The sequence below is a fragment of the Gopherus evgoodei genome, chromosome 3 (assembly GCF_007399415.2).
Source record: "Gopherus evgoodei ecotype Sinaloan lineage chromosome 3, rGopEvg1_v1.p, whole genome shotgun sequence".
Lineage (NCBI taxonomy): Eukaryota > Metazoa > Chordata > Testudines > Testudinidae > Gopherus > Gopherus evgoodei.
Window position 1 is genome coordinate 9,544,214 of NC_044324.1, and position 22,470 is coordinate 9,566,683.

Consider the following 22,470-nt stretch of genomic DNA (forward strand, 5'->3'; position numbering starts at 1 on the left):
CCGAGGCTGTTGCCTTGATTTCAAGGGCCGAAAGAGTTCAAGGTGTTTAGTGACTCTGTCACTGTCCCACCTTAGGACAGTGACTCTCGGGTTTGGGGGGTTTCCAGAGCCCGTGGCTGGCTTGGTGTCACGGACTCAGCTCATGCCCACTCGCAGTCCGTGGGGGGGTGCCCCTTCCAGTGCGACAGCCCTTCTCGGGGGTCCACTCTCTCTCGGGGTCAGGCCCCTCCACCTCCTGGAGCCGCACCTCTCTGAGCCTCAGCACGTCTGTTTCTGCCGTGGGCCCCCCCAGGAAGTCCACTTGCTCTGGGCCCCCAGGCCTCCTCACCCCCAAAGGGGTTGATGCCGCCTGCTCTCTAGACTGGAGCGACTCTCAGCAAGCGTTACACAGCAGGGTTTATTGAGAGTTGAACCCATTACAGGAAACTCTCAGGCCTGGCCTCCCTCAGCCCAGCACATCCCAGTCCCCCTGGATCCAGGTGGGCTCTGCCTGCTCCCCCTCTCCAGCCCAGAGCCCCTCTGCTTCCTAGCTGGGCCTCCGATACCCCCCGGCCCCAAGCCCCCTCTGTCCATTGTCTTTTCTCCAGGTAAACAGAGTCATAACCCGGTCGCCTGGGCCAACTCTCAGCCCTCCTCTGGCCCCTCTGGCTGGAACCGGCTGGTCAGGTCACCGGGATCCTCTCCCCACAGCCCATTGTTCTCCTGTGCCGAAGTGGGAATGTGCTGGCTGCGTTCTGTGACTGCTGGGTGGGGAGTATTGACCTGGGAAGGTTGCAGGGGGTTGTGCTGGGACTGGCTGCATTGGGGAAGGGAGGACACCTGAGCATGTAACAGGAGAACCCAGGAGGGGGGTTGGAGGCCAGGTGACACTTCTTCCTGGGACACTGGACAAAGGACAAAAAGGCTGGGGGAGGAGCCGGGGGGAGGCTGACTGAGAGGCTGGGGAAGTTTCAGTTTGGAGCTGGCTGGGAAATGGAGGGGATCCCCGACGGGGCTTGGGCTTCCCAACAGGGCTGTGGCCTCCCTGGGGCCCCAGATGGACCTAACAAAGGGGGGTCCTATTGTCTGTACCGGCAAGACCTGTTTTGGACTGTGTTCCTGTCATCTTAATAAACCTCTGTGTTACTGGCTGGCTGAGAGTCACGTCTGACTGTGAAGTGGGGGTGCAGGACCCTCTGGCTTCCCCAGGACCCCGCCTGGGCTGACTCGCTGTGGGAAGCGCACGGAGGGGCAGAGGATGCTGAATGCTCCAAGGAGAGACCCAGGAGGTGAAGCCGTGTGAGCTTCTTGCCCTGGAGACAGTCTGCTCCAAGGGAGAGGAGGCTCCCCAAAGTCCTAACTGGCTTTGTGGGGAGCAGTTCCAGAGCATCGCCCGGTGACTCCATGACACCCCCACTGGCCAGAACCAGCTGCAACTCCTGAACTGAGCCTCCTGGTCCCCAGGTCACCAGTTGCTGGGGTCTCCATCCTCCAGGCCCTTGGCTGGGGTCCCATGTTCCCTCTCCAGTCCTGTGTAACAACAAACTTCCTCTCCCCTCCCCTCATTAAACCAGTAACACCCGGGGACACTGAGTGCCCCTCCTTCTGCATGCAACCCCCTGGAAAAACAAGGAAAACACAAGAAATCCCCCCCCTTCGTCACACTTGGGTCCTTGGCAAACACCGCCAACCCCCTCCCCTCCCCTCCCCATTCTTTCTGAGCTCGGCAGGTTCCTGCTCAAATAGGAATGAACATGAAATTCAAACAAGCATTTGCACAGAAACGAAACTGAGCGATTGTGCACCACAAACGTACGTGAAAGTCTCTCTGCTTTGGCGGTAAAATACTCGTGTCTCCTTTTCACTGTGGACCGGCCTGGGGGGTGTGTGTGTGGAAAGGGCTCCCTGGCCACGGTCCTTCTGTGTGAAGAGGGGTCACCAGCCAGACACAAGGCGGAAGAGGGAGTGGAGAGGAAAGCTTGAAATGCGGCTTTGGAGCAGGGGGTGGCTGATCAGCCACAGATGGGGCTTTGGCTGGCAGGGAGTCCCGCAGGACCAGCGCTAGGGGTTTGAGTGCCCTAGGCGCACAGCAATTTCGCCGCCCCGCGTGCTGGTCCCGCGGCTCCGGTGGGACTGCTGCAGTTGTGCCTGCGGGTGGTCCACTGGAGCCACGCAAGGAGCCGACCGTCGGCAGCCACGACTGCGGCAGCCCCACCGGAGCCGCGGACCAGCAGACCCTCCGCAGGCACCACTGCGGCAACTCCACGGGAGCTGCCTGCCGCCCCCTCCAGCAAAATGACACCCGCTAATTATTCTGGCGCCCTATGCGATTGCCTAGGCTGCCTAAATGGTAGCGCCAGCCCTGGAGTCCCGGCCTCTGGGTCACACTCCGGCCTTGTCTCCTCCGGCCAGCAGGGCTGTGGCCAGCTCGTCTCACGGGCCGATGCAGGGCAGGTTGTTCAGGCTTTGATGGAAAGTCAGGAGCGTGAGACAGGCAAGGAGCAGGCTGTGGGGGCTGGCAGTGAGTTTCCCCAGTGTGGGCTCAGGCGTGGCCGTCGGGACAGACCAGGCCCATCTGGGCGCCCAGGGGACGCGTCTTTCAGTCTGGGCTGCCCATTTGTCTGGGGCTTGGGGAGAGGGGCCCGGCGAGGCGTGCTGGGGTGCAGGGAAGGACGAGTGGGCGGCCGGGTTCCACTGTGGGGGGGGGCTGGTGTGGGTCCTGGGGAAGCCAGAGGGCCCGGCCCCCCCACTTTGCAGTCAGACGTGACTCTCAGCCAGCCAGTAACACAGAGGTTTATTCGATGACAGGAACAGGGTCTAAAACAGAGCTTGTGGGTACAGAGAACTGGACCCCTCGGCCGGGTCCATTCTGGGGGGCAGTGAGTCAGACCCCCACGTCTGCACTTCACTCCTCGTCCCCAGCCAGCTCCCGACTAACCACCCCTCCAGCCCCTCCTCTCTGGGCTTTGTCTCTGTCCCGGTCCAGGAGGTCACCTGAGCTCTTTGTTCACCTTTAGCTATTCCCTTGCAGGGGGGAAGGGCCCCAGCCATTAGTTGCCAGGAGACAGAGTGTTGGCCGTTGATGCACACTGGAGACTTAAGAACTGCATAGGGGAAACTGAGGCACCCACACAGTATTCAGAGGAAACATTAAGAACAGTCCCACTTCGTCACAGTGACTCTGCCCTGCACTTCCCCTGGATGTTGCTGTGTCTATGCTAGGAGCCAGGCGATGCCCTGTGCCCGCTCTGGGGCCGGAGCATGGAGGGGTGACCCCGGGCTGGGTGCTCAGTGCTGGGCAGGCATATTTGGTCTCCCCCAGGGCCTCCTGGCTTTAGCATTCCTGGCGCCTGCTGGCCCCACCCTCCTGACTTGTGCCCGTTCCATGCCAGGCTTCCAACCCACTGTGGCAGTCGCGGGGCTCGAGCTCGGTGTCGTCGGGGGGGCGGTTCCGGTGCCCCTCCTGCCGCCACGAGGTCGTCCTGGACCGGCACGGTGTCTACGGGCTGCAGCGCAACCTGCTCGTGGAGAACATCATCGACATCTACAAGCAGGAGTCGACCAGGTAGGGGGCAGAGGCCCAACGAGGGGCATGGGTCTGCCAGGGCCTGGGGGGCCCAAGGGCTTGGGGAGGGGAGGGGAAGATCTGCACAGGGGGCAGGCGGTGTGGGGGGTTGTTCCTGAGTGCGTGAGGCGATTCCAGGCCTTGTGGGGCGGCTGCAGGGCACTTGGATGGTGGGGGGCCCTGGGGGCCAGCAGGGGTTGCGCAGGGTTTCCTGAATGCATGGGGCAATTCTGGGCTGTGTGGGGCAGCTGCAGGGCACACGGAGGGTGAGGGAACCCTGGGGGCCATCAGGGGGTGTGTGTGGGGTGTTCCTGAGCACATGGGGCAATTCCAGGCCGTGTGGGGTGGCTGCAGGGCACACGGAAGGTGGGGGGCCCTGGGGGCCAGCAGGGAGTGTGGGGTTCTTCTTCGAGTGATTGCTCATATCCATTCCAGTTAGGTGTACGCGCCGCGCGTGCACATTCGTTGGAAAACTTTTACCCTAGCAACTCAGTGGGCCGGCAGGTCGCCCCCTAGAGTGGCGCCACCATGGCGCTCCATATATACTCCTGCCGGCCCACCCGCTCCTCAGTTCCTTCTTACCGCCCGTGTCGGTCGTTGGAACAGTGGAGCGCGGCTTAGCTGACCTCCACTTCCCTAGCTACTCGTTTTCTCGTATATAATTATGCAGTTATAACCCTTTTATATATATATTTGTATGGTTATACGTGTTTTCTTTGCTAACATGGTTAGTTTAGTTAGCGGGGTTCAGGAAGTAGCCCCTTCCATGAGCCCAGTGCCGGAGCCATGCATGGCTCACCGGGTTTTAAAAGGGGCCCGGCTTGCCAGAAGCCGCGGCCGAAGAGAGATCTACATGACTCCTGTTTGAAGTGCCTCAGGGAATCACACTTGACAGATAAGTGCCCCATTTGCAAGGCTTTTAAGCCGAGAACAAAAAGGTGCGGGACTTTCACTTACCCCTCCACCTTGGGCGCCGAGCGATGTTCAAGCGGCGGGCAGAAGCGCCTCCTCGGCACCGGACCCCGCCGGTACCACCAAGGCCTTTCGGCACCGACCGTCGCCGGCACCGATGTCGACTCGGCACCACTCCCTTCTTCCGAGGTCGAGAGAGTCTACGATTCCTGCTGGTGCCTGGCGGCTCCCCGGCACGCGCCGTGGTTGAGCCCCCTGCTCCCGCTGCTTCCGTGCCACCTGCATCGCAGCCAGAGAGCTCGCCTAAGTTGCGTTATCCGGCACCGTCACCTGCAGAGGCACCGATGACTTCGGCTCCGTCGATTCCAGTCCCCCAGGACCATGGAATCCGGTGCCTGGCAGCTCCCCGGCTCGCGCCGTGGTAGAGCTTACTGCTCCTGCTGCTTCTGTGCCAGCTGCACCACAGCTAGACAGCTCGTCTAAGATGGCTCGCCCGGCACCGACGACGTCGGCACCGTCGATCCCGGTCCCACGAGGGCCGTAGAATCCGGTGCCTGACGGCTCCCCGGCGCGCGCCGTGGTTGAGCTACTGCTCCTGCTGCTTCCGTGCCAGCGGCACCGCAGCCAGAGAGCTCGTCTAAGTCGGATCGCCCGGCGCCGACACCTGCTACGGCACCAATGACGTCGTCACCGTCGATCCCGGTCCCACAAGGGCCGTAGAATCCGGTGCCTGACGGCTCCCCGGCACGCGCCGTGGTTGAGCGTATTGCTCCTGCTGCTTCCGTGCCAGCGGCACCGCAGCCAGAGAGCTCGTCTACGTCGGATCGCCCGGCGCCGACACCTGCTACGGCACCGATGACGTCGTCACCGTCGATCCCGGTCCCACAAGGGCCGTAGAATCCGGTGCCTGATGGCTCCCCGGCACGCGCCGTGGTTGAGCGTATTGCTCCTGCTGCTTCCGTGCCAGCGGCACCGCAGCCAGAGGGCTCGTCTAAGTCGGATCGCCCGGCACCGGCACCTGCTGCGGCACCGATGACGTCGGCTCCGTCGATCCCGGTCCCACAAGGGCCGTAGAATCCGGTGCCTGACGGCTCCCCGGCACGCGCCGTGGTTGAGCTACTGCTCCTGCTGCTTCCGTGCCAGCGGCACCGCAGCCAGAGAGCTCGTCTACGTCGGATCGCCCGGCACCGACACCTGCTGCGGCACCGACGACGTCGGCACCATCGATCCCCGGTCCCGCAAGGGCCGTAGGATCCGGTGCCTGGCGGCTCCCCGGCACGCGCCGTGGTCGAGCTAAGGCTCCGGCTGCTTCCGTGCCAACGGCACCGCAGCCAGAGGGCTAGTCTAAGTCGGAGCGCCCAGCACCGACACCTGCTGCGGCACCGATGACGTCGGCACCGTCGATCCCGGTCCCGCAAGGGCCGTAGAATCCGGTGCCTGACGGCTCCCCGGCACGCGCTGTGGTTGAGCTCCTGCTCCGGCTGCTTCCATGCCAACGGCACCGCAGCCAGAGGGCTAGTCTAAGTCGGATTGCCCGGCACCGAAGCCTCTGAGGCACCGACAACATCGGCACCGTCGATTCCAGTCCCACAAGGGCTATCGAATCCGGTGCCCGACGGCTCCCCGGCACGCGCCGTGGTTGAGCGTATTACTCCCGCTGCTTCAGTGCTGACGGCACCGCAGCCAGACAGCTTATCTAACTCGGTTCGCCCGGCACCGGCACCTACCGAAGCTCTGATGACCTCGGTACCATGGATCCCGGTCCCACGAGGGCCGTCGAATCCGGTGCCTCACAGCTCCCCAGTATGCACTGTGGTTGAGCCTGCTGTTCCCTTCACGCCGGAGATGTTACCAACGGCGAGGGCTCTCAGTGCCATGACAGAGTCAGTGCTGCCTGACCCGGGCACCGCCGGTACGGGTAATACAGTCTCTTCAGGGGACTGTCCCCTGTCAGTACAGCAGAGCGGCACCGTTCATGATCACGGTCCCGCAGACACTCCAAGTCCTGTCGGCACGCCGGACACCACTGGCAGTCCCGGTGCTGTTTTCCTCGGTACTGGTCAGACTCGCTGCACCGGTCGGTATCCCGTTCGCCGACCCACTATCGGCACCGTTCCGACATCTGGCACCGGGGCAGGTACCTTGACTCCTGTAGCCCTTCTCCGAGCCTCGAGATCTCGGTCGACCTCCCGACACCGTTCTGGTTGCGGGTCTGGATCTCGTTCCAGGTACCGATACGCCTCCCGATGCCGGTCCCCGGTGCCGAGTTGGGCAAGGTCCGAGTGAGTCAGAGACTCGGCCCGTGCCTTCTTTTAGTACCTCCATGGCCGTCCGGACACGCATCCGTGTCATCCCATATGCGCAGATTTTATGCTCAGGACCACGATCCTGATATGATGGCCAGCGGGCGCCAGCCCCGAAGCAGAAAGAGCCTTGGCGAATGCAAGGTGTACTCTGCAGGGGCCCTGCAGCTCTGGGTAGCAAAGCAACAAGCCTTGCTTAGCTGCGATAATTATAGCACCTGGGTGAAGGAGTTTCTCCCTCAAAACTCCCACCTGGAGTTCGCTGCCGTCTTGGAGGACGGGGGAAAGAATTTACCCTTTGTTGGTAAAGGCATCTTCGCGGCAGAGACAGCCCCAGACTGCGAAGCCTGCTGGACAATAGGGTCCTAATGCGTCTCAGCATGTATACACCAGCGACCAAACGCAGGCCTTTATGGCCCCAGCCGCCATACTCTGTGCCTAGCCAGAGGCAGAACTCTGGAAAACGGCAAGGCCAAGGTGGTCGCAGACAAACGTCAGGCCCCCTAAAAAGCCAAAGTCAAGGTCCCTCGCAATTACCACTGGGACCAAAGACGGACCTTCCAAGGTTCGCCGGAGGGCGGTGTACCAGTCGCAGGACGGGATCCCGACCCCGCTTTCTCCTGGCATGGCCCCAGTTACTTTCAGATCGCTGGGTCCTGCGCACGATGGAGCATAGGTACCACCTTTAAATTGCTCCAGCCCTGTCCCCCTTCAGCGGACGAAAGGGGCTAGGGGTTTTACCCCCGTTATGCCCTAGTCCCCCACTCGAACACAGGTCTCAGACCTCCCTGGTCCTGCATGGACTCAACCGGTTTGGGATAAGGTTGAAGTTCTGCATGGTATCCCTGGGAACCATTATTCCATCCTTGCCTCCTGGGGGCTACTATGCCGCCCTGGATATGAAGGACGCGTACTTTCGCAATGCCATCTTCCCTCCGCACGGGAGATGCCTCCGCTTTATAGCCAGCGATGAATACTCCCGGTTTACGGCCATAGTCGCCGCCTACCGTCGCTGATGTCGGATATGCGTTTTTCCGTATCTGGACGATTCGCTTATCCACGGAGACTCTGAGACACAAACCACTCAGCCCGTGGGCATCGTCACGGTCTTATTCACAGGTCAAGGCCTGCTGTTTACTATGGAGCAATCCACTCTGGTTCCCACGCAGAGGTTGGGCTTCCTAGGGGCTATCCTGGTCTCCTACCTAGCCGGAGCCTGCTTATCACAACTGCGGTTTTAGGCGATGGCAACAATCATCTGAGGTCTGAAGGCTTTCCCAACGACCTCAGCTCGTTCTTGTCTCAGTCTCCTGGGTCCATGGTTGCCCGCAAGTTTGTAACCAAACACGCCAAGCTCCGCCTCCGTCCTCTCCAAGTCCGGCCCACCTCGGCGTACCGCTTGGACAGGGAGCCAATGGTCATGGTAGTCACCGTTCCCTCGAACGCCTTAGGCTTTCTAGAGTGGTGGCTAACTCCCTCCTTGGTGTGGACAGGGATGCGGTTTTATCCGCCCCAGCCCTCACTGCCCCTGACGGCGGACGCATCATCTCTCTGCTCGAGTGCTCATGGTCACCTCCGGGCTTAAGGCCTTCGGTCTTCTAGGGAGCTGGCATTCCTCATTAATGCCCCAAAAATGAGAGTAGTCCGCCTGGCATGCCAGGCGTTCCAGCGGCAGCTGCGAGGCCGTTGTATCTCGGTGTTTACAGCCAACACAATGGCCAGGTGCTTCATAAGTATTCAGGGGGGACATAGTCCTCCCCCCTTTTTTGTCAGGAGGCCATCCATTTCCGGGTCTTTTGCATGGCCCACTCGATGGAGCTGGCGACGTCCTTTCTCTCAGGCGTTCGGAACGTCTTAACTCTTTGACTCAGCAGGTCTTTCCTGCCTTACGAGTGATCACTCTGCCCCATGTGAGGCGTCCCGCTTTCCGGAAGTGGGGATGGTTCCTCACACAGACCTGTTCGCTCACCGCGAGAGCAGGAAATGCCAGGTGTTCTGCTCCTTCCAAGGTCTCTCCTCGGAATCGATCTTGGACGCATTCCTGATGCCGTGGAACGGCCAACTGCATTATGCCTTCCCACTGCTCCCACTGGTTCGTTAGGTCCTGCTCAAACTCCACAGGGGCAGAGCGCGCATCATCATGATCACTCCAGAGTGGTCCAGGCAGCACTGACATACCACGTTGCTCGGCCTGTCAGCCCAGACCTCATCACTCAGGGCAATGACAGGCTTCGTCACTCGGACCTGCAGCCTCTTCGCCTCACGGTGGCTCCTGCGTACCTGAGTCGGGGTGACAGGCAGCCTTCCACCTGGTCAACGTACCGGGTCAGGTGGAAGCGTTTCCTTTACAGCTGCAGTACGCTCGATCTTGCTCCTGCTGAGGTCTCGATCCCCTCTATTTGGCCTGCCTCTGGCCTTCAGCGGCAGGATCTGGCGGTATCATCGCTGAGGATACTCTCAGCAGCCATCCCTACCTTCCAGCAGGCTAAGATGGACGTTCAGTGTCCCACGCTCTATGGGTTTGAGGTCCCTCAAGGGCTTGGAGCGCTTGCACCCTCGGGTGCGCCGCCCAGCCCCGCCCTGGGACCTCAACCTAGTCTTGGCCAGACGGGTCTCTGAGATCAGGGCTCTTACGAAGGTTCCACAAAGACAAGGTGCAGTTATGACCGCACCCGGCTTTCCTCCCTAAGGTGTTTTGGCCTTTCATGTTACCCACAGCTCAACGCAATGGGCATAACCGTTGCACTCCTTGGACATCTGTGGAGTGCTCGCATTATATTGTGCTGACAGAATCATTTCCTAAGGTGCCCCAGCTCTGCCCCGGTAGCGGGCCAAAGGGAGGGCTTGCTTGTTTTCCTCTCAGAGGATCTCATCTTGGGTGATGGCGGACATCCCCACTTGTTATGATTTGGCTCATATTTCCCCAAGCCACATCACCGTGCATTCTACCAGGGCTCAGGCTTCATCTGCCGCCTTGCTGGCTCGTGTTTCTACCCACGAGATCTGTCGCGAAGCTCCATTGGTCCTCGGTCCTTACCTTTGCTTCGCAGTATGCCCTGGTTCAGCAGTCAAGAGAGGCTGTAGCCTCTGGCTCAGCAGTTTTATTCTGCCACATTTCACTCCGACCCCACCGCCTTTGTAAGGCTTGGGATTCACCTAACTGGAATGGATATGAGCAATCACTCGAAGAAGAAAAGACGGTTACTCACCTTTGTAACTGTTGTTCTTCGAGATGTGTTGCTCATATCCATTCCGCACCCGCCCTCCTTCCCCACTGTCGGAGTAGCCGGCAAGAAGGAACTGAGGAGCGGGTGGGCCGGCAGGAGTATATATGGAGCGCCATGGTGGCGCCACTCTAGGGGGCGACCTGCCGGCCCACTGAGTTGCTAGGGTAAAAGTTTTCCGACGAATGTGCACGCGCGGCGCGTACACCTAACTGGAATGGATATGAGCAACACATCTCGAAGAACAACAGTTACAAAGGTGAGTAACCGTCTTTTTCCTGAGTGTGTGGGGCGATTCCGGGCTGTGTGGGGCGGCTGCAGGGCACATGAAAGGTGGGGGGCCCTGGGGGCCAGCAGGGAGTGTGGGGTTTCCTGAGCATGTGGGGCGATTCCGGGCCGTGCGGGGCGGCTGCAGGGCACACAGAGGATGGAGGGGCTGGCAGGAGGTGCGGGGGGCTGTAGGGCACACAGAGGATGGAGGGGCTGGCAGGAGGTGCGGGGGGATGTTCCTGAGCACATGGGGCGATTCCGGGCCGTCCGGGGCGGCTGCAGGGCACACAGAGGATGGAGGGGCTGGCAGGAGGTGCGGGGGGATGTTCCTGAGCACATGGGGCGATTCTGGGCCGTGCAGGGCGGCTGCAGGGCACACGGAAGGTGGGGGGCCCTGGGGGCCAGCAGAGAGTGCTGGGTTTCCTGAGCGTGTGGGGCGATTCCGGGCCATCCGGGGCGGCTGCAGGGCACACAGAGGATGGAGGGGCTGGCAGGAGGTGCGGGGGGGCTGTAGGGCACACAGAGGATGGAGGGGCTGGCAGGAGGTGCGGGGGGATGTTCCTGAGCACATGGGGCGATTCCGGGCCATCCGGGGCGGCTGCAGGGCACACAGAGGATGGAGGGGCTGGCAGGAGGTGCGGGGGATGTTCCTGAACACATGGGGTGATTCCGGGCCGTCCGGGGCGGCTGCAGGGCACACAGAGGATGGAGGGGCTGGCAGGAGGTGCGGGGGGGCTGTAGGGCACACAGAGGATGGAGGGGCTGGCAGGAGGTGCGGGGCGGCTGCAGGGCACACAGAGGATGGAGGGGCTGGCAGGAGGTGCGGGGGGGATGTTCCTGAGCACATGGGGCGATTCCGGGCCGTGCGGGGCGGCTGCAGGGCACACAGAGGATGGAGGGGCTGGCAGGAGGTGCGGGGGGATGTTCCTGAGCACATGGGGCGATTCCGGGCCATCCGGGGCGGCTGCAGGGCACACAGAGGATGGAGGGGCTGGCAGGAGGTGCGGGGGGATGTTCCTGAGCACATGGGGCGATTCCGGGCCGTCCGGGGTGGCTGCAGGGCACACAGAGGATGGAGGGGCTGGCAGGAGGTGCGGGGGGCTGTAGGGCACACAGAGGATGGAGGGGCTGGCAGGAGGTGCGGGGGGATGTTCCTGAACACATGGGGCGATTCCGGGCCGTCCGGGGCAGCTGCAGGGCACACAGAGGATGGAGGGGCTGGCGGGAGGTGCGGGGGGGCTGTAGGGCACACAGAGGATGGAGGGGCTGGCAGGAGGTGCGGGGGGATGTTCCTGAGCACATGGGGTGATTCCGGGCCATCCGGAGCGGCTGCAGGGCACACAGATGATGGAGGGGCTGGCAGGAGGTGCGGGGGGCTGTAGGGCACACAGAGGATGGAGGGGCTGGCAGGAGGTGCGGGGGGATGTTCCTGAGCACATGGGGTGATTCCGGGCCGTCCGGGGCGGCTGCAGGGCACACAGAGGATGGAGGGGCTGGCAGGAGGTGCGGGGGGCTGTAGGGCACACAGAGGATGAAGGGGCTGGCAGGAGATGTGGGGGGATGTTCCTGAGAATGTGGGGCGATTCCGGGCTGTGCGGGGTGGCTGCAGGGCACACGGATGGTAGGGGGCCCTGGGGGTGGCAGGGAGTGTGTGGGGAGCGGGGCCCAAGCTGTGCCCATCCCCCAGGCCCCTGCACGCCAAGGCAGAGCAGCAGCTGATGTGCGATGAACACGAGGACGAGAAGATCAACATCTACTGCCTGAGCTGCGAGGCGCCCACCTGCTCCCTGTGCAAGGTGTTCGGGGCCCACAAGGACTGCGAGGTGGCCCCGCTGCCCAGTGTCTACAAGCGCCAGAAGGTACCTGGGGCTGCGCCTGGGGTGCCAGGAAACGGGGCAGGGGGCGCGTGGCCGGGGGCGTGGCAGGGTCCCCGTGTCCCATTCTCCTCTGCGGTGGTTGGTGCCCATGTGACTGCGGGGGCCCTTGGGCTGCCCTGATCCCCCCAGGAGCCGGCCTGGCCTGGCCTGGCTGGAGCAGCAGGAGGGGAACAGCCCCACCCCCAGGTCTGTGCGATTCAGCGGCTGCCCCCCCCTCTGGGCCTGGGGCAGGTCTCTCCTCTCCGGGGACACCGAGGGGCCAGAGTTGCCCCAGGTGCAGGCTCTGTGGGGCTCCTGGCAGAGGGCCAGGGTAGGGGGGGCTGGCAGAGAGCCTGCCGGGCCCAATCTGGGCTTGCTGCACTCCCCACAAATTCATTGCTGTGGTAGCTGCCGGCCAGGCCCCTTCCTGCAGCAAGGGGGGACTGCCCCCTGCCTGTGCCTAGCACTGACCCCCCCCCATGCCTAGCATTGATCCCCCCACCCGTGTCTAGCACTGACCCCCCCTGTGCCCAGCACCGACTCCTCTGCCCATGCCTAGCACTGACCCCTTTGTGCCCAGCACTGACCCCTCTGCCTGTGCCCAGCATCGATTCCCCCGTCCATGCCCAGTACTGATGCCCCCTGCTCAGCACCGACCCCCCCCATGCCCAGCACCAACCCCCCACCCGTGCCTAGCACTGACCCCCCCCATGCCCAGCACTGCCCCCCATGCCCAGCACTGACGCCCTGCCCGTGCCCAGCACCGACCCCCCCACCCATGCCCAGCACTGAACCCCTGCCCGTGCCCAGCACCGACCCCCTTACCCATGCCCAGCACTGAACCCCCCTCCCCTGTGGCAGAGTGAACTGAGCGACGGCGTCGCCATGCTGGTGGCTGGGAACGACCGCATCCAGGCCATCGTGACCCAGATGGAGGAGATCTGCAAGGCCATCGAGGTGAGGGGTCCCCGGGCTGCCCCCACACGGGGTGAGAGCAGCCGGTGGCTCTGCGCAGGGCTCTCTCCTCCCGCGGGGGTTGAGAGTGGGCTCGATCCGGGAGCCACCCACGGCTCTTCGGGGTCTTCATCAGGGACCTGGCAGCCAAGATAAAGATCCCGGCTGGTCAAACCTGCTGGGGACAGTGGAGCAATAAATAGTCCCGGGGCAGCGTGGCCCTCGTGGCCTGGGAAGCGGGGCCCTGTGGCACAATGACCTTGTAGCCGAACGCCAGGTCACAGGCTAGGTGCCTGGGGCTGGGGGTGGGCTGGGAGGGCAGGAAAGGGCTCCTGAGGAAAGCAGCCAGCGCAGCGTGGCCTGTGCCAGGCTGTAGCTAAGAGGGCGAAGGCGCCTTCGATGTACAAGGTGGACTGGGGTCTGGGGGGTTGATGGACTGGAAAGGGTTCAGGGAACAGGACAGAGGGCTAGAAAATCCACTGGCTGCGGAGAGCCTGGAGGAGGCAGAACTGATTGTCTCACCAAAGAGACAGTTGAAAGGTGACTTGCTCAGGGTCTGCTTGTACCTGTGTGGGGAGAGATCTGTGAGAGCAGAAGGCTCCTCCATCTGCCAGAGAGTATTGCGAGCCGCCGGCTGGGAGTGGGCGCTACACGAATGCAGTCTGGAAACAAGATGCAGATGTCTAACAGTGAGGGTGGGAAAAAGGGGGAATTTTCTGTAATATTTTTATCATGCCGGCATGTGCCTCAGTTTCCTCTTTATGTAGCAGTGGGGGGTGTCACAGAGTCCCCAGGCGATGCTCTGGAACTGCTCCCCACCAAGCCAGTCAGGACTTTGGGGAGCCTCCTCTCCCTTGGAGCAGACTTGTTCAGGGCAAGAAGCTCACATGGCTTCACCTCCTGGGTCTCTCCTTGGAGCATTCAGCATCCTCTGCCCCTCCGTGTGCTTCCCACAGTGAGTCCGCCCAGCGGGGTCCTGGGGGAGCCACAGGGTCCTGCACCCCCACTTTGCAGTCAGACGTGACTCTCAGCCAGCCAGTAACACAGAGGTTTATTCGATGACAGGAACAGGGTCTAAAACAGAGCTTGTAGGTACCACGAACTGGACCCCTCAGCCGGGTCTATTCTGGGGGGCAGTGAGCCAGACCCCACGTCTGCACTTCACTCCTTGTCCTCAGGCAGCTCCAGACTCAAAACCCCCTCCAGCCCCTCCTCCTCTGCTCAGTTCCTTTCCCAGGCCAGGAGGTCACCTGATTCCTTTGTCTCCAACATCTTCAGTTGGCACCTTTGCAGGGGAGGGGTCCAGGCCATCAGTTGCTAGGAGACAGAGTGCCAGGCATTTAGGTGCATTGGCCCTTTGCTCTGTAGCAATCACACCCCCTTATTCCACCACCTAGATACTTAAGAACTGCCTAGGGGACACTGAGGCACCAACACAGTATTCAGAGGGCATATTAAGAACATTCCTAGTTTGTCACAGGGGAGAAGGGACCGTTTGCTCTCAGGATAGGCTAAGAGAGAGAGGTGGGAACAGCGCCCAGCATCCTGAGCCAGGCGGGGCATTAAAAAGGACTGGCTGAGGCGGACCCCACATCAGTGGCTGATCCAGTCACCGGGACCTTGACATCAGGCACCCTACGCCCCAGCGGGGGACGGATTTAAGAGCTGGGGGGAGTCGGGGGCAAGGCTCTCACCTGGAGTCTGACCAAGGAGGGTGGATGGAGAAACAGACAGAGCCGTCTGGGGAGTCACTGCAGTTGGGCTGGGCTGTAACCGTCAGTTCTCTGGGCCACCCGAGGGGCTGTCTGGGCCCTGCGCCAGGTGACCAATAAACCCGCCTGGTTTCACAGGGCTGGGTGAGTGTCCCTGCAGACACTGGGCGAGGGGCACTGATCCCTGAGGAGAGGACACGTCTCCCCCAGGGTCTGGATCAGTTACAGTCACTGAACAGAGCTCCCGGGGTGATGCAGGAGGTTTGGAGCCCCAAAAATTCAGTCTAAGGAGGCAATGTGGCCATGTGACCTACACTGAAGGAAGAATGAGGCCCCCGGGGGGTCTGGCCCACTGAAGGGTCCTTCCAGAGACTGTTCCCAAGCTGAGGCCGTCGCACTCATCCTGTGGAGCCATGACAGGTGGTGGTGCAGCGGTGGGGTCCTGGATGCACCAGTAGCATTTAGCAATAAGTGACTTGCAACAGTAAAACAAGGCCAGTTTAAAGGAAACAGCAAGAAAATGGGGTATAACCACCTCCATAAGAGGGACGTCCCAAACCTCTGCAGGGAGAGAGGCTTAAACATTGGGAAACTCGAGCTGCAGCTGGTTGCACGGCTGGAGAAGGACCGTCGGTCCAAGAAGCAGGTTCCAGGCCCAAGTGGGTGTCACAGAGTGTGGGGGAGTCCGGGCCCTGCACCCTCCACTTCCTGCGATTCACCGGGACTCTCAGCCAGCCAGTAACATAGAAGGTTTATAAGACGACAGGAACACAGTCCCAAGCAGGGCTTGTAGGTACAACCAGGACCCCTCAGCCAGGTCCCTCTGGGGGGCAAGGAGCTTAGACCCCAGACTCAGGGTTCCCTGCCTCTTCCCAGCCAGCCCAAAACTGAAACTAAAAACCTCTCCAGCCGGCTCTCTTCCTTTGTCCAGCTTCCCGAGCAAAGATGTCATCTGGCCCCACCTCCCTCCTGGCCGAGGTGACAGGCTCAGGTATCGTCCCTCACCTGAAGTCACCCCCTGCTCTCCCCTCCCCCATGCAGACAGCCCCAGTAAAACTAGACGACGTTCCCAGGTCAGTCTGCCCCGCTCCCTCCTGCGTCACAGTGAGGTTCCAGAAAAGTCCCACAGGAATGGAGGCAGCAGCAGGGCGTTTTCATGGCCTGGTTCCCCAGCGATGGATGTGAAGTGCTGAGAGTTGGAGCAGCCTGTGAGATGCAGTGAAAACACGAGCAAGCAGGAGAGGCAGCGCTGGAGAAGCCGAGGGCAAGAGGACCCACTGAGGAGAAAGTGGGGAAAGGCCCCAGGATGCCAGTTCTAGGGGAGCCTAGATCCCAACTTGTTGCCCAGTTGGAGGAGGGGCGGGATATCCGTTCCCACCTCACTGCCTTTGAGGAGGCCTATGATTGAACCAGGCTGACCCCGCGGGCCGGCTCCACGTCTCACCCCCTTGCTCAGTCCCGGAGCCATAGGGGAGCCCAGCCAGATGGGCCGAGCCAATACTGGGGACTAGGAACAGTTCAACCAGGCTCCACTGCTCAAGTCTGAATGGGCATCTGAGGCTTATGGGTACAGGTTTTGGGGTGTGCAGAAAATCCCAGGGGTGACCTACATGGAAGCCCCCCCTGTCCCCCACTGGGAGGATCTCCCCACAAATGGGGTGGGGGGAGGGGTCACTGCACTGGAGGATTTGTGTAACCTGGCTGGGTCGGAACAACTCCAGGAGATGTGTCCCTACGAGCCTAGGCCGTGGGCAGGACGCCGAAGGGGCTGTGCCGCGCAGGCCCGTGGGCAGATCACTTTCGGGACAGTCAGTCTGGGGATGGAAAGACCCGAAGGGGACGGGCCTAGGCCTGGGTGCTGGGAGAGGGACATGGAGATGCCCCGGAAGTGGGACTGGGGTAAACCCAAAGTGGCCAATGTGAGTAGACTCTGCCGTATCTCAGTCCCTGGAAAAATCGTGGAGCAGGTCCTCAAGGAATCAATTCTGAAGCACTTAGAGGAGAGGAAAGTGATCAGGAACAGTCAGCATGGAATCACCAAGGGCAAGTCATACCTGACTAACCTAATTGCCTTCTATGAGGAGATAACTGGGTCTGTGGATGAGGGGAAAGCAGTGGATGTGTTATTCCTTGACTTTAGCAAAGCTTTTGATACTGTCTCCCACAGTATTCTTGCCGGCAAGTTAAAGAAGTATGGGCTGGATGAATGGACTATAAAGTGCATAGAAAGCTGGCTAGTTCGTTGGGCTCAATGGGTAGTGATCAACGGCTCCATGTCTAGTTGTTAGCCGGTATCCAGCGGAGTGCCTCAAGGATCAGTCCTGGAGCCGGTTTTGTTCAATATCTTCATTAATGATCTGGAGGATGGGGTGGACTGCACCCTCAGCAAGTTTGCAGATGACACTAAACTGGGAGGAGTGGTAGATACACTGGAGGGTAGGGATAGGATACAGAGGGACCTAGACAAATTAGAGCATTGGGCCAAAAGAAACCTGATGAGGTTCAACAAGGACAAGTGCAGAGTCCTGCACTTAGGACGGAAGAATCCCATGCACTGTTACAGGCTGGGGACCGACTGCTAGGCAGCAGTTCTGCAGAAAAGGACCTTGGGGTTACAGTGGACGAGAAGCTGGATATGAGTCAGCAGTGTGCCCTTGTTGCCAAGAAAGCTAACAGCATTTTGGGTCGTATAAGTAGGGGCATTGCCAACAGATCGAGGGACATGATCATTCCCCTCTATTCGGCATTGGTGAGGCCTCATCTGCAGTACTGTGTCCAGTTTTGGGCCCCACACTACAAGAAGGATGTGGAAAAATTGGAAAGAGTCCAGCGGAGGGCAACAAAAATGATTAGGGGGCTGGAGCACGTGACTTATGAGGAGAGGCTGAGGGAACTGGGATTGTTTAGTCTGCAGAAGAGAAGAATGAGGGGGGGAACTGATAGCTGCTTTCAACTACCTGAAGGGGATTCCAGAGAGGATGGATCTAGACTGTTCTCTGTGGTGGCAGATGACAGAACAAGGAGCAATGGTCTCAAGTTGCAGGGGGGGAGTGCGACGCAGTAGGGAGCGGGGTGGATTGACCTGGGAATGTGGGGCTGGAGGAGGGGTGGTCCTGACCCCCTCCAGTGATGTGCGTGTGGCTCCCCGGCAGGAGAACAGTCGGCGGCAGAAGCAGCACCTGAGCCAGCGTTTCGACTCCCTGTACAGCACCCTGGAGGAGCGAAAGAAGGAGCTGGTGCAGCGCATCAGCCGGGAGCAGGAGGAGCGGGTCAGCCATGTGCGCTCCCTCATCCGCCAGTACGGGGAGCACCTGGAGATCTCTGCCAAGCTGGTGGAGTCGGCCATCCAGGCCATGGAGGAGCCCCAGATGGCCTCGTACCTGCAGGTCTGTGCGGGGAGGGGGCAGCCTGGGAAGGGGAGGGCAGGAAAGGGGCTTCTCCATGCTGAGATCTGGCCAAGCCATGGGCACCATCCTCCTGGAACAAGAGCCTGGGCGAAGGGCTCGGGGCAGGGGCCTGCTAGGCCACAGGCGCCTGTGGTTGCTGCTCTGCCCCCAGCCAGAAGGTCCTGCTTGGCTGAGGGATAAAGCCCAAGGGCTGCTCATCCCATAGGCCGCTTGGAAGGGAAACTTGGTCTTGTGCCTGCCCCTAGCCAGAGCTGGTGGCGATGCCAGTGCCAGTCTGCAGGCTGATGGGCTCAGGGGGCTGGCGAGGGCTGGGCTCCAGGAGCAGGGGCTGATGCTAACCAAGCTTTCTGCCTCTCCCTCCCTGCAGCAATCCAAGGAGCTGCTTCAAAAGTAAGTCTGGGGGGAGGAGTGAAGGGAGACAACAGAGGAGAGGAACCTCTGGTTGGAGCCCATCTGTGTGGGGGTCGGGGGCCCTTGGGGCAGAGTCACAGATTCTCGGGGCCAGTGCTAAGCCCCCACCCTGGGAACAGGCTCTGGGAGGGGCCTTCAGTGACCCAGACCCTCCAGGGTCTCACTCTTCCCCCAGGGTGAGCCATGCGGCCTCCCTGCCCCCTGAGACTGGGCCCCACCCCGGGAGCTCCGGGCAGCTGAGTCTGGGACAGACCCTGGGGGAGACGTGTCCTCTCCTCAGGGATCAGTGTCCCCCGCCCAGTGTCTGCAGGGACACTCACCCAGCGCTGTGAAACCAGGCAGGGTTATTGGTCACCTGGCGCACAGCCCAGGCAGCCCCTCGGGCGGCCCAGAGAACTGACTAATGGTTACAGCACAGCCCAGCTGCATTGACCCCCCAGACGGCTCTGTCTGTCTCTTCGTCCACCCTCCTTGGTCAGACTCCAGGTGAGAGCCCTGCCCCCGACTCCTCCCAGCCCCCAGCTCTTATCCCCCCCTCGCACCTCCCAGCCCCTGTTCCCCAGCTGGGAGATGCTGCTCGGCTCCTGCTGAGAGGTGGGGCCGGGTGTCCATGTCCCGGCAGTTAGATTTGCCAGCGTTGCCATGGATTCTCCATTGATATGGGGTTGGCTTCAGCCAGTCCTTTTCCAATGATCCATGTAGTCCCACCCACCTGGGCGCCATTCCCATCTGTGCCTGAGCCTGCCTGGGGGTGCCCAGCCCTCCCCCCACTGGGTAACAATGCAGCTGTTACAATGCTGCCATTGGTGGGACCCAACTGAGAGTGCCAATTCCGGACAAATGGCTCAGAGCAGGGCAGTCACAGCCCCAGGCTGGGGCTTTTCCACCTCTAAGGCAAACCAAACCAGCCAGCCAAAGAGGACTTTGGTTTCATCCCACTGGCTAACCACATGTCACACAAGCAATTTCCTTAGACACTCCAATCTCCCGGTATCACCACCAGTGCCACCCGTCCTGGGGATGAATGGTTATGAAAACCAACACCCCAGTAAAAGAAAAAGGTTCTCTCAATCCCAAAGGACCAAGCCCCAGACCCAGGTCAATATACACATTAGATCTTACCCACAAATCACGCTGTTGCCAATCCTTTAGAATCTAAAATCTAAAGGTTTATTCATAAAGGGAAAAAGATAGAGATGAGAGCTAGAACTGGTTAAATGGAATCAATTCCATACAGTAATGGCAGAGTTCTTAGTTCAGGCTTGTAGCAGTGATGGAGTAAACTGCAGGTTTAAATCAAGTCTCTGGAGAGCATCCCCCCCTGGGATGGGTCCTCAGTCCTTTGTGTAGAACTTCTGGTTGTAGCAAAGACCCTCCAGAGGTAAGAAGCAGGACTGAAGACAAGATGGAGATGAGGCATCAGCCTTATATAGGCTCTTCCAGGTGTAAGAACACTTCTTTGTTCTTACTGTGGAAAATTACAGCAGCAAGATGGAGCCTGGAGTCACATGGGCAAGTCACATGTCCATGATGACTCAGTTCTTTGCAGGCCAATGCCATTGTTCACATGTTAGTTTGAATGGTCCCAGGAAAGCTCAGATGTGGATTGGAGTCTCCCAAAATCCATTGTCAGTTAAGTATCAGAGGGGTAGCCATGTTAGTCTGGATCTGTAAAAGCAGCAAAGAATCCTGTGGCACCTTGTAGACTAACAGATGTTTTGGAGCATGAGCTTTCGTGGGTGAATACCCACTTCGTCAGATGCATGTGGTGGAAATTTCCAGAGGCAAGTATATATATGCAGGCAAGAATCAGTCTAGAGATAACGAGGTTAGTTCAATCAGGGAGGATGAGGCCCTGTTCAAGCAGTTGAGGTGTGAAAACCAAGGGAGGAGAAACTGGTTTTGTAGTTGGCAAGCCATTCACAGTCTTTGTTTAATCCTGAGCTGATGGTGTCAAATTTGCAGATGAACTGAAGCTCAGCAGCTTCTCTTTGAAGTCTGGTCCTGAAGTTTTTTTGCTGCAGGATGGCCACCTTAAGGTCTGCTATAGTGTGGCCAGGGAGGTTGAAGTGTTCTCCTACAGATTTTTGTACATTGCCATTCCTAATATCTGATTTGTGTCCATTTATCCTTTTCCGTAGAGACTGTCCAGGTTGGCCGATGTACATAGCAGAGGGGCATTGCTGGCATATGATGGCGTATATTACATTGGTGGACGTGCAGGTGAATGAACCGGTGATGGTGTGGCTGATCTGGTTAGGTCCTGTGATGGTGTCGCTGGTGCAGATATGTGGGCAGAGCTGGCATTGAGGTTTGTTGCATGGATAGGTTCCTGAGCTAGAGTTACTATGGTGCGATGTGCAGTTACTGGTGAGAATATGTTTCAGGTTGGCAGGTTGTCTGTGGGCAAGGACTGGCCTGCCACCCAAGGCCTGTGAAAGTGTGGGATCATTGTCCAGGATGGGTTGTAGGTCCCTGATGATGCGTTGGAGAGGTTTTAGCTGGGGGCTGTATGTGATGGCCAGTGGAGTCCTGTTGGTTTCTTTCTTGGGTTTGTCTTGCAGTAGGAGCCTTCTGGGTACACGTCTGGCTCTGTTGATCTGTTTCCTTATTTCCTCGTGCAGGTGTCGTAGTTCTGAGAATTCTTGGTGAAGATCTTGTAGGTGTTGGTCTCTGTCTGAGGGGCGGGAACAAATGCGGTTGTATTGTCAGTTAAGTGTTTCTTGTCAAGAAGCTGACCTAATACTTCACTGAGACCTCTTAGAATCAAACACATTGAGATACAAGTACATAACTTCAACTACAAAACTGATACACACATATAGACAGCGTAGTTACAACCAGCAAATCAGAACCTCTTCATAGACACCTCACACGACAACCCTTTGTACAATAGTTGCTGCAAATATATAAATGTGGTTGGAACAATAATCTATATGGTCACAGATTATATCAGTAACGTCACAGCAGCATAAAGGCTGTGATGTTATTGATATAAACTGGGACCATATAGAACATGGTTTGCAACCAAGGTCCTGTAGTGGCACCAAATCTTATGTAAAGGGGGTCATATAAGGTGTCTAAAACCAGGTTATGGGTTGCTGGTTATGATTATGCTGTCTGTATGTCTGTATCATTTTGTAGTTGAAGTTATGAATATTGGCTCTATACTGTCTGTATTTCAAACTTATGCTGTGCTGCTGGGAGAGATCCCAGATAAGTGGGTGTTAGCTCTGCTTAGCCTGCTTAATGGCCCATTAAGGACCATCAGCTACAACTGACCCATTGAGAGAAGGCAGATACGCCTTGTAATACAGCAAAGTGCAGGGACTTGCCCATATGACTCCAGACTCCGTTTTTCTGTAATTTTCCACAGTAAGGACAAAGAGGTTCTTACACCTGGAAAAGACTATAAAAGGCTGATGCCTCATCTCCATCTGGTCGTCAAATCTGCTTCTTACCTCTGGAGGGACTTTGCTACAAGCTGAAGCTCTGACCAAAGGACTGTTGACCCATCCCAGCGGGGGATGTTCCAGAGACTTGATTTAAACCTGCAGTTTATTCCATCACTGCTACAAGTCTGAACTAAGAACTTTGCCATCACTGTATGTAATTGATTCCATTTAACCAATTCTAGCTCTCATCTCTATCTTTTTCCTTTTATGAACAAACCTTTAGATTTTCGATTCTAAAGGATTGGCAACAGCGTGATTTGTGGATAAGATCTGATTTGTATATTGACTTGGGGCTGGGGCTCAATTCTTTGGGATCGAGAGAACCGTTTTCTTTTATTGGGGTTGTCACGGAGTCGCTGGGCGATACTCTGGAACTGCTCCCCACAAAGCCAGGCAGGACTCTGGGGAGCCTCCTCTCCCTC

At 59.1% G+C, this 22,470-nt stretch overlaps 1 protein-coding gene across 2 annotated transcripts in view; it reads left to right on the forward strand.

Moving 5' to 3' along the window:
• Positions 1-22,470, forward strand: part of TRIM54 (tripartite motif containing 54) — a 36,217-nt gene that overhangs the window by 2,093 nt on the left and 11,654 nt on the right. For both annotated transcript variants that reach the window (XM_030554967.1, XM_030554968.1), the window contains exons 2-6: positions 3,372-3,544; positions 11,941-12,112; positions 12,971-13,066; positions 17,928-18,161; positions 18,550-18,572. In XM_030554967.1, the coding sequence (XP_030410827.1) occupies positions 3,372-3,544; positions 11,941-12,112; positions 12,971-13,066; positions 17,928-18,161; positions 18,550-18,572 (698 nt within the window). The remainder of the gene's footprint in view (positions 1-3,371; positions 3,545-11,940; positions 12,113-12,970; positions 13,067-17,927; positions 18,162-18,549; positions 18,573-22,470) is intronic.